The sequence below is a fragment of the Athene noctua genome, chromosome 2, assembly GCF_965140245.1.
Source record: "Athene noctua chromosome 2, bAthNoc1.hap1.1, whole genome shotgun sequence".
NCBI classification, from domain to species: domain Eukaryota; kingdom Metazoa; phylum Chordata; class Aves; order Strigiformes; family Strigidae; genus Athene; species Athene noctua.
Genome location: NC_134038.1, coordinates 112,867,173 through 112,879,455, shown reverse-complemented (window position 1 = coordinate 112,879,455; position 12,283 = coordinate 112,867,173). Strand labels below are relative to the sequence as shown.

Below are 12,283 nucleotides of genomic sequence, written 5' to 3'. Positions count from 1 at the left end.
CAATTCAAAATAAACACTCTCCTCAGTATCACAGTTGACTGAGTTTATGGAATTCACACAAACACAATCCAAATTTTCAGGAAGGTTTACAGTATGATTGGGCTTTATCAAGACTAGCTTACTGTTACAACTAGAAGCAGCAGACCCAGCAGTAGATAGTTCATAGTTTGTCTATCCTGACTTTTATTGGAGAAACATACTAATTCCCCTATACCGAAGGTAACATTGGCTTTACCTCCTAAAATAAAATTAATCTTGGTATTCACAGATCTTGAGAAATGGGCCTGGCAAACACAGGATTTCAATTTTTAGAAGGAAACTGGTTTGATTACTCATATAGAGAAATCCTGAACTTTGTTTCAAAATTTCTGCTCATTCTGTCTTATCTGCAGCTTCTTTTTCTCTCCTTTCTTCTGAAAATGGGAAGTAGTTGAGTTGGATGGTAAAGCAAAGTTACAATATCCTTTTAAAGCATACACATCAGCATTTCCAGTCTGATACCCAGACTAGAGCCCTGCATTTCAGAAGCTGTTTTAAAATACACTTACCGTCTGACAAAACTTCATAAGCCTCAGCTACTTGTTTAAATTGCTGTTCTGCTTCTTCTTTATTGTCTGGATTTTTATCAGGATGCCATTTTAATGCCAATTTACGGTACCTAAATGGAAGGAAAACAAAGGATATTTTACTCTGAAAGGAAGGAATATGCTAAAAGTTTCAAACAAGTTGTCAGGGATTAAAATATTTAGAAATTCCCAAGTGCTTTTTATCTTGCATCTAGACCAATATCAACAGATTCTGCACATACACAAAGAACCATCTACTCAGATTTGCTTTAAAAAAGTAGGTTTCGGGTTCTTCAGTTATTTTGAGGTTATTCCTGTTCATTTCTGATGATCAGTATCTGGCAGGTCTAAGCAAAACATTCCATACACTTCTGCTATGGGCTTCTCCTTAGAGCTCCATAATTATTCAATACTATAACCAACCACGGGAAGCATCAAGAGTATTCTGGTGCAAAGACAGTAGAGCTTCAAGAGTATCCTGATACCAAACTGGCAGCATCCTAACATCAGTGGCTTCTTTGCCACAGCTGCACACAATTCCTAACCTCAAATGAAATACTTTAGGCAAGGTGCTCATAACTACTTAGAGGGGCAAAGCTAAGATTGTGCTTAGCTTGATTCAGAGTACTTTACAGTCATCCAAGATCACTGTTCAAACTTTTGAGTTGATAAAGTAGTACGTGCATGAATTTGCAAAAGAACAAAGGAGGAAAAAAACATAAATCAAACTTCTATCACCGGTGCAATTTGATTAATTAAGCTCAGGCACCAGGAGAAGGCAAGAGAGAAACACAGCATTTCCAGATCACTTGAAACTGCAATTTATTGTCAAACAGTTTTGGTATACTAGGATTGCGTTAACAGAAATGTTTCTTCCCAATTGTTTGTTAAAAAGTACACTGTATCTTCTGAAAATGTTACAAACAACCATCTTAGTAAATAAACAGTAAATCTAAACTAAGAACTGTATGTAATTTCTTTGAACACTCCTAATTTAAACAGTGGGAGTCTTTTTAATAGTAACAGATGTTCAGTCCATCAAAATCTGAGCACAGAAACCAGACCTCATGTTAAGAAAGAGCTAGTATCCAAAAAAGCACCTCTGCAAGAGGAGGGGAAGACTAAGTACTGCAATTCAGCCACAGAAGAAGGGTCTATCACTGCCTGTACCATATCAAGTTTGGAGGCACACTTGTACAGAAATGTATTTAACAGTGATCAAAAAAGAGTGGCCAATGACATTTTCACTTCAGCAGTACTCAGGATTCTTTTCCGAATTTCATGAAAATGAGCAAATTCTATTCTTCAGAATATTTATCTGTTAACAAAGGTACCCCCTCAGATGGCTACTACTCATTCTAGCATTGAAAACAAAGTGAAAAATCAGAAACCATGCGATTATATTTGTTCCTTAAAATATATATTTTTTTATATATATATATATACACCAGTGAAACTTACGCTTTTTTAATATCTTCTGCTGAGGCATGCTTTTGCACTCCCAGAACTTCATAGTAATCCACCATGTTTCAGTAGTTGTCTTGTTAACAACAGCTGAGTCTTTCAAGTCCTGTAAGAAGAAGAAGTTGTAAATGAAGCTTGTCCAGTAATGCTACTTCATAAAAGTCAGGCAGAAGCCTAGTATCTTCCAGTATGAAACCCGATCAGAGAAAGCTGCTTGGTTTTAGAAATTCGCATGTTCCAAATAAAAATGCTTTATTTTAGGTTGACAGATCAATTACTTAAGATTCTGATTTTTGTTTGTGTTCTTTAATCCCACTGAAACACAGTGCAGAGACATAGGTAAACAGCAGGTTCCTGAAACAAAAGACTGAAAAGGTAGATTTAATCAGTTCATTAAGAAGAGTATGTACAGTATGTGACCATTTTGATATATACATGAATAACTGAATGAAAAAGAAACCATGTATCACGTTCACCTCTGACACCTATATCATGTCTTAAGCACATATGAGCCTAAACAAAAGGGCCACATCTTTCACATCTACTGTTTAGAACATTACTTCCACTGAGATGCTCCCTTCAAAGAAGCAATATGTATGCAGGTCTTAGAAATGTAAAATTACAGCTATAGCGTCCAATAAGCCTTTCTTGTACTCAAACTTTGACGGAAAATTCACATATTTCCAAAGCTACTGAATTCCATCTACTTCCTTTATGTTTATCAACATAAAAGTACATAGCCAGGCAAGACTGCTCAAACTGCAAGGTTAACCAACCAGCTCAAGTACAGAGGAACCTCGTGTTTCTTAGTATAAGATAATAAAGTTTTCACAAGAGTCCTAAAAAACCTACAAGTTAGAAGAAAAGCACCTGCCCTACTCAATTCAAATACCGACAGTTTCTTGTCAGTATTAGTAATACTAACAAGGAACAGCTATACTAACCATTAGTTCAACTAAATGACCACTAAGATTAAAGAATCCTTCTAAAAATTTCCTGAACATTTCATCTCTTCATGCAAAGGCTTCTTCTGCCCACCAAGAAGTGTCAGTTCTTGGCAAAAGTTCCAACCACCTTTCCATCCTACTGCTGCTGCTGGTTCGTTTCATTTTATGAACAAGGCAACACTGACCTTCCTAATGAGTTATCAACTCTTGCAGGCAAAGTCACCCAAATGTACTTAGAACATAACAACACAGCAATTTGTTAGTCACATTTTCTTATCCCATGTATCAAGAACAAAAATTCATTGAAATCACTTTTTTTTTCTCCCCTCAAATCATTCAGTGTTTTTCATTTCAGCCCAGGAAAAGTCTCATTTTCATGTTCTTTCACATAAATGAAAGAATGAAGCATAATATAGCCTGGTGAAATATTATGAAATTCATTTATGGTGCTAGTATTACATGTTTCTTTCAACATCCTGGGATATAAACATTAAAGAGCTGCCTTTTAAAATAAATTGATACATCTTCAAAATACACTGCTGTTTAGGTTAAAGCTTAATTAACTTTAATTAGGGACATGGTTACACACACATTTCCTCAAATGGCAAAACCAGTTTAAGAGATACCCCGCCACACTACCTCCCCCTCCAAACTACTTACAGAAGCAAATGCATTGGAGGAGCTACATGCTTTTAAAACTTGGGTGGTTTCAGCAATCTAGTTAACCATACAGTCCCACAAACACTTACAAAATTAAAGTGTAGCAGGTAAACAGACCTCTAATTGACTTTGCCCTTTGAGGAAACCTCCACACTGCAAAAAATACTAAGGGTATAGTTAATACTGTGACCAACACTGAGGGAAGCCAGAAGACATGCATTAAAATTTACATTAAAACTGCCAATACTAATACAGCAATGGCAGAGTTCAATATGTAAACGTAGAGGTTACCAAAAATATCCCAGAATATTTGCTATCAACTAGGCCTTACTAATTTTGCTGTTTCCCAAACAATGGTTAGAACAAGCAGCTCTATGAATACACAAGTGAGGAGCAAAATTAAGATGGGTTAAGAATATCATCAAATCCTGTAGCCAGTCCTTATGAGTAATAACATATACGGAACATATAGTTTACCGAAAGAAACTGGGGGGGGGGGGGGGGGGTGTGATGGAAATCTAGTATGAGTCAAGCTTAAAGCTAGAGGTCAGAGCCCCTCCTAACAAGAGCCTAAAACCAGTGAGCTAACAGCAGGAAGCCACAACATGTAAGAGCATACAGACATACTAAGTGTTTTTTTCCATATTCTTCCTTCTTAAACACAAGAGTCTCCTTAGCACTCCTCAATTTAGGCAGATATCTTAAGGGGAAAATTCAAAACTCTAGCTTCTAGCTAGAATAAGCAGGTAGGAAAAGCAACTTAAATGTAAAAAAAAAAAAATCACAACTTTTCCTAGAGAACTCTGCGCACACTGGTATTGATTTCAACAAGTATTTCTTTAAACACTTTAGCTGTTTAAAAGCAGTGCAAGCAGTCTTGTAAGTTCTGACTCAATACATACACCAATATAGCCTAAATAACAAATGCCTGAATTTGGGACCAAAAATGACTGCTGAGGCAACGTGACCAGCTCTTAATAGATTACTCTGACCCTAAGAAGCAACTCCATGAACAGAGGAATTATTTGTTTCAAAGAAATGTCTGCGGCTTTCATACTATATCTTTTCCAAGTGTGTTATTGCTCAGTTTTTACCTGCCATATAAAGTCTGAATTAAGACAAACCAGTAGATCTCTAAAGAAAACAAACTGTTTATATTATCCTTAAACATTCAGGTGACAGTAAGGGTTCATCTCTAATTAATCACTATTTCTATCTGCTAGTCACCATAAAAGATAAACTGCATTGCTACAATTTTAGATATCATAGGAACTTTTTTCTTGTGTGCACAAAGGTTTTAGCAATATTTACAAGAAAAAAATTCAAAACCACCCCAAAAAAACAACACAACACACACACAAAAAAAACCCAAAACAGCCCCACCCCAACACTCAAACTAGAAAAGACCTGTCTCCAATCTTTCCAGGAAAAAAAGTAATCAAAATATTCGCTTAAAAAAACAATGACCACCAACTTGCAACAAAAGAGAAAACAGCTAAAAAAAAAAATCAGTAGTTTTAAGGCTAGTAGGAATCTGCATAGTGAAAATGCCTTACATGCCTCAAATAAGCATGCCATATACCTTCCTGCAAAATGAAAAACAATACTCAACTGTCCTAACCAAAAGGACACTGACAAAAATCTTCTTACAACCCCAAATCTGTCAAACAATTTGTCTCCAAATACACAAGCAAGGCTCATTAACCAGGCACTCAAGAGCTTTTTCCAAAGCCACAAGGAAGCCAGCTCACATGAGCTAATTTACCGCCTCCAACCACTGAAAAATCTTCAAAGTCTCAGAAGAAAAAACAAGCAAAAAAACCCCCAGATGAAGTAAATTGTTTGATGGCCTTTGTGTCTGCTTGCAAAAATCTACAGTTACTAGTATTCATAATTGCACTGTGTTTACAGGATGTTATCAGTTACTCTTAATTCCTTCTTTGAAGCATGAATAAATCAAACATCCAAATGCTTATATGAACCAGAAGGTTCCATAGCTTATAGATTTCTCAGTCATCACAGAAGTAGTCAGCTTTGCTCTGTTTTATGGAGCAGGAGCCCGGAATGCTCATACTCACTCAAGGCAACTGATACAAGTACATCACTAGGCTTGAGATCTCCCTCTACACCATAGCCCAAAGCTAGACCAGTCTAAGAGTTATCTTGAAACCCAGCTCATAAACTCTCTTTACAGCAAAGTCCTCGGCTACATAAAAGTCATGAGAAGAATTACAGACGATAGATATGTAAAGAGCTACAAACTTTTATAAGATCAGATGATAAAGAAAAAAAAGGAATGAGATGCACAACCTGCAGGGATGACAAAGCAGCACTCAACTAAATACAGAAGGGAGGAAGGTATCCAAACAAAAAATTCTTGTACCAGACAGTGAGGGGCACGCAACCTTTGCAGTCAGCCTGGTCAGAAAAAGTTCTCTATTTCTGGCCATAAAGCAGTGGGGCAGCATGGAGAGTCCTGGAAGATGCCAGAATAGCTCAAGCTTAGTGATTAGCGGAGTCACCTGGGTAGGACATGGGAGTTCCAAATTCCTGATTCATACAATTCACAGAAGCAGCCAGTCATCACTATCCTGTGCAAGTCACACAGCCATCCAATTCCTAGTACCTGCCTGCTTTCTATGAACGTACCTGAAGGAGTGCGTCCAGCTGCTAACACAGGAAGAAGGAATATCCTCTTACAAATACCAGTTCAGCTTGAGCTTGCGCCCGACCTACTCAACAGCAACTGCGCAATTCAGAGATGTCTCTGGTATGTTAATAGATGATGCACACACACTTCAAGGATCTTTGGAAATTGCAACCTATGACTAAGAAAATACACTTTTTCGCATTCCAGGAGCTTTATTAGAAAGCAGTACGTCAGCTGGACCTGATAAAATTTTACATTGCTTCAAAGTATGAACAGACTACAGTAGCATTAATACTGGTATGGGTCCAGGGCCATACAAAGAACACCAAGCAACACACACACACTTTCAGAGTTTTCTAGTATTTATTCATTTGATGTTTACATAGCTAAGACACCTTTACTGAACTTTTTATTACTTACAGTACAGTAAATTCAGAGACATATATAAATATTTCCAGTCTTAAAGTAACATACTTCAGATGAAGTTGTCACTTCATTTGCTCACAAGCTACAGATTTCAAACGCAATTCATGAACTGGAATTACTTGCCTATACCTTTCCAAGTTAGCCATCTAAAAGAAGGGTAAATAAGGATCAACCATAAAGCACTATTTGCCAAGGCATCCAAGACACATTTGTACCAGTGGCTCAAGGAGTTCTCACTGGCTTGAAGACGTCACTGCTTTCACAGATATTGGTTATAGAAACAAAAAAAGACAAACCTCACACCACAACTCTTCAGAATAGAACACCACTCAGGCAACAATCAGGTGCATTTTACCTAGTACAACTCAGCAACACAGGAAGACACACCAGGCTCAAAAAACCCTGGCCAATTCCCAAATAGGAGATCTTTGTCAGTTCTAGCAACAATATCTGGGATGCACCATACGTACCTGAGCTGAGACCCTGACCAAGTCTCTTGGCTGTGAGCACTTGTACAGCGCTAGTACAAACACCCACACTGTATATCAGAAAATCTAATAGGAAGTTTAAGAATGCTAAGGAACCAAAAGGAAGTTACTTCAATTTTGATGAGTGCAATACTGCAGAGCAATAAAACCTGTATGAAGTTTGTGATTAACCTGACAAATACATTTAAACAATGCACCAACATTAAATTTTTCTTCCCACTGATACATGCACAGTGTGTTATAGATTAAGGTATATTAAAAACCTCTGCACTCTTAACTTCTACTTACCTAAGCTTAGAAAAGCTGTTACAGTTTAACTTCACAGGTTCCTGAAATGTACTGCTTCATGGAAAAATGTAAATTTACCATATAATTAAAGTTAATAAAATGTACTTAAACAACAATGTTTATACTCATTACATTAATACTACCACAGCATCCCCATGAGATGAATCTAATAAAATGAACATGCCAAAAAGCTTAGTTTAATCTCATGTTTTCACCAAACATCCTGATTCTATGTTAGAAAACAGAATGGATTTGAATACAGTGATTATTAAGAGAAGATGCAGTTCATACAGGGAGAAAGGTAGCTAGGCTGACTACTTTACCTTGCAGTTCAAGTTCTATTAAAAAAAAAAAAAAAAGAATAACAAAAACCCACCACAACCAAAAAAGAGCCACCTGTACAAGGCTCCCTCACCCCTCAAGGTAAGAAGTTAAAAAGAACCCTGTCCATTCCTCTCCTCCCCAAGGGGAGCAAGATGCAACTGTGGCAAGAACTACAGGACTTTCTGGTCTGTATTTCTGCCTGGCACATGGAGAGCCTGTAGGGGACAAAAAGTAAGAAACCTTTAAAAAACAATTAACCTATCACAAATGGAAACAGAAGAAATCAAAAAAACTTCATATGTGAAAGAAACATAAACTACCTGACAAAAACTGGAGAAGGAAGTAGATCAGTGAACAGGCTATCCCTGCACCCTTAGCTGATACTCTGCCACTTACTTATCTGATCTATGAGCATGCCTTAAATCAAAGGGCACTTATTCACCATCTCTCCTTAAAGTAAAAGGGGCATTTTTCCAAAACACAACAACTCAGGTGTCCAAATTTGGAATTGTGTCATACAAATATCTGGAACACTGGCACCCTCCTAAAACTACCCATAAAAGGCTATTTTACACAAAGTAAAAATATTCCTAACTCATTTTAAAAAATGTATGATCTGTGTTTGATTAAGCGATTAAAAACAGTGAAAGCCTCAACTGGCGAAGATCATATCCAGAAAGTTTCAGCCAAATAATCACATGCAACCAGATGATCCTTCGGGGAAAAGAAAATAGTTTAAAGTTTCTATGCACTTCCTCTGAAGTAGTTTTTGAGTCATGATAATTTTACTTCAGCCAACCAGAAAAAAAGTTACATTAAAACAAATGCCAATTTCTTTTTCAGAACAATGATGACAAGCTGTCAGATTCAGACATTTTAAGAGAAAATAATTTCTTCTAATCAAAAGAATTAACAAAGTTTTAACAAAAACTGGCTGCAATGTAGCTATGAATGGCTTCAGACTTATTATATGAGCTTTAACATCCTTGTTAAGTGCTAAGCCCTTGCTAATAACAGGGGGATTTCAATACCTACTCAGAACAAATAGAAAACATAAATGAAACCTACAACTAGGAACTGCAGAAGTGAAATTCATATGCATCAATTATTTCTTCCCTAGCAGTCAAATAAACAGGAGCAGAATAATGCTTTCATTAAGTCTAAACTTATAACATCCATTCAAATGTAGTATTTCATCCAAACCCAAAGAAAATATAATTTAAACCTGCTAATATAATCAACTACAGTTTTAATTTAAAGTTACCTTGAAATACACTATCATCATATATAAGATTCAACAAGTTTTGACAAAGCTAAGTAATTTCTCACTAATCCTTCCCTTCCTTGAATAAATCAAGACAAATGGAAAGCTGTTGACAGAAATGTTTTTGGGACACAACTGAGGAGGTTCTTTATAAATGCTATCAGAGAAATGGAGCACTTCCTACTTAAGGAGCAAAATGCTAAAATATTAAACCTCCCACAACCCAGCTGAAAATTAAGGCAATACATTCCCTTGAAAACATCAGTTTATTTGGTAAGAAACAGATGGTCTGCTTAAGTCTGGAAGTCCAAAGTATTGACATGATCGAGATGCATTGTGCTCTACAGACAGCAGCACAAGAGCAGAAGATGGCTAACACGGGTGGCTGCACTCACTGTTCAGCCTGGTGTGACATTTCAGTCAATTCCAGGCTAGAACTTCAGTGCCTCTGGACTTACTGCAATCACAATCACCACTCTCATCCCACACGACCTCAGCTCAAAGACCTAACTGCACCAATGTGTTAAGCACAGATGTACAAATGCAGTGGTCCTGAAAGTTTCGCAGCTAAAAAAAAACAAAACGCGGGTATTTCTTTTCTCAGTACAGTCCAGATACTATTAGGAACTTAACGTAAGTTGTTTCCTCTCTCCATGTACATTTCAAAACTACTAGCAGACGAAAGAAAGAATACAGTAGGTAATTTATATATCTACTAAAAAAAAAATAAATAGCAAAAACACATTATCTCTCCAACTAAAAATTTAGTTACGCAAAAGTGAAGCCTTGCATGCTTTCTCCCAAAGTCCAGCCAAGAAAAATTAGCAAACTGTATCAATCAAGGAAAGACAGAAGAAAATACCAGAAAGAAAAGCTGTTTTGGTGAGAACATGCTGTAGTTCAAAAGCACAAATGATAAAAAGACAAATCTGATGGAAGAGGGGGGGAACTGCAGTTTACAGAAAAAGAAATTATTAGTAACACTGCAGTTTAAACAGTACTGCCAGTAAGAGTAGCAATTTAAATTTCGCCTCCAATGTCTGAGATTATTTAAGAAAATTTAATCCTAAATTATCATCCATTTCAAACGTCCTCTTGTTCTCCACTGAAAAGGAGCATAAGAGCCAAGAGGAGGAAACAAAGTTAGACCAATATTCTGCGCTAGTTAGCATTCTGGTTGCTTAAAATAAAGAACCACAAAAAAGTAAATCACAGAGACAAGATCTGTAAATACATTTACTCACTGGTCCAAACAAATCTTCTTTGACAACATAATCCAGCAAACTAAAAGGTACTTTAACCACCAGGCTCTTGATCATCTGCTGAACATAAAATCCCTCCTAACTAGAGTACAAGGATCTCCAAAGAGTAAACAAAATTAAGGTCAGCAGGCAGCAGCAGTAACTGTCACCTCAGAGGACCAGAGAGGCAGAGCCCAGTTTCATTCCAGCTGTTCCCTCCATGTCAACACCTTGTTCTTATCAGGTTTTGACACTTTATATCCTAAAAACTCATGGCTTGATCACTTATTGACTATGCAATGTCACAAGCCTGACCATTTGCTCCTTAGCATTGTTATAAATTTAGCTTTTGTGGTGTTACTGTGCCCAAACAAGAACTGAACAAATAGTTTATTATTATCATCAGAATTCAAAACAAATTTGCTCATTATTTTGAATATTTTCTAATGTCTTCATGAGAATGGCTTAATCCCGCAGCACAGGTTTTCAGCAGCCAAGGAGAGCTGACAGTAAAACTGTAACACAGTATAAAGTGTTGCTACAAACAGTAAGGCTGGTCATAAATGTCTTCCCAACTTGCAGCCCTCTCCCAAATCCAGCAAAAACTGTCAACAAACTATGTTCCTTACCTACCAGAGACGATTTTCAACTCAGCTTGGAACTTGGCAACAGCAACTTTAAAACACCTGGCTGCTACCACCTTCACCCACAATAAACTTTTACTACTGACCCTACTCTGAGTTAATAAATACAGAGATTTCAACTAAACCACTTCTATCAGGGGAAAAAAAAAAAGCACTTTTAGTTTACAAGCATGCCAAAAAAGTACGCTGTGAAGAAAAGGACTGAATTAAAAGATCTGTTCAACGCATTCAAGAGCGAGGGGTGAACTGAGGCTCCTCCTCACCTTTCCGTAACGGCAAGCAAAATTGAAGATGCGGATTTCTTCCTACCTAGGCCTTCTCTGCTTGCGGCAAACAAGACAAATCCCATCTGGGATGGCACGGCCCGGGGATCCCAAGCATCTCCTCCGCCCCGAGTTACGGGACAAGCCCGAAGTAGCCACTGCACCCGGGGCGGCTCCTCACCGCCCGCCCGCCCCCCCTACCCCCCCCCCCGAGTGCTGGAGATCCCCGCCGCCCGCTCCGCTTCCCTGCGCGCCCCACGCAAACCCCGCTCCGGCCGCCCCGGGGCCGCCGCCACGCGCCTCCCCAACGGCCGGGGAGAAAACCCCGAGGAGAGCGGCAGGCCGGCTGCCTGCGGGGACGCCCCACCGCCGGCCCCCCAGCGCGCAGCATGGCGGCGCGGACCCAGGCCTCCGCCAAGCCGCGCCGGCAGGCCCCGTTACCAGCAACACCGTTGCTAAGATCCGCGGCCCGGCCCAGAAACCGGCGCCCCCTCCCGCTCGCTCCCCCCTTCCCCTCACACGGCGGAAGGAAGCGAGGCCCGTCTCGGGGCAGCCTCGCCCCCCGCACTCACCCGCCCCGGTGCCTCCGCAGCGCGGCCGCTCCGCTCCCCTCCCCTCCCCGCCGGCAGCCCGGGACAACGGCAACGGCGGCTGCTCACCTCCGCCGCAAGCAGGAAGCGCCGTCAGCGCCCGACGTCACTTCCGCGCCGCTGTTTCCGGAAGTTTCTCGAACGGCGTGTGCTGCCCCCCCGCCCGCCGCGCGCCCGCCAGCCGCGCGGGCGGAGCCTGCCCCCTGCCGGCGGCTGGCGGCCCTGCCGCGGGGGCGGCGCCTCGCGCCTCGGGGACCGGCCGCCGTCCTCGTCAGGCAGCCCCGGGGAGCGGCGCGGCGCGGCCCCCGCCTCCGCGCACGCCACCGTCCTTACTCCTGTCCCGGAGTTTCTGGGCCCCCGGAGGCCGGCACCTGGCTGGAAACCCCCTCTGTGTTTCTCTGAGAGGTGTCGGGGCGGGAAGTGCTGTCCAGGTGTGCTGCTGGGGGAAAAGGAGAAGAGGAAAAAAAA

The 12,283-nt window shown here is 40.2% G+C and overlaps 1 protein-coding gene across 5 annotated transcripts in view; it reads right to left on the bottom strand.

The window, feature by feature from the left end:
- The window catches only part of DNAJB6 (DnaJ heat shock protein family (Hsp40) member B6), a 63,914-nt gene extending 51,991 nt beyond the window's left edge, over window positions 1–11,923 (bottom strand). For 3 of the 5 annotated variants that reach the window (XM_074899929.1, XM_074899926.1, XM_074899930.1), the window contains exons 1-3: window positions 11,798–11,908; window positions 2,028–2,136; window positions 549–658 (exon numbers count right to left, since the gene is read on the bottom strand). In XM_074899929.1, coding sequence (XP_074756030.1) covers window positions 549–658; window positions 2,028–2,092 — 175 coding nt within the window. In that variant the 5' untranslated portion in view covers window positions 2,093–2,136; window positions 11,798–11,908. Of the gene's footprint in view, window positions 1–548; window positions 659–2,027; window positions 2,137–11,225; window positions 11,323–11,797 lie in introns of those variants that run through there. The other 2 variants (XM_074899927.1, XM_074899928.1) reach the window with 2 other exon arrangements.
- Window positions 11,924–12,283: the final 360 nt, after the last annotated feature.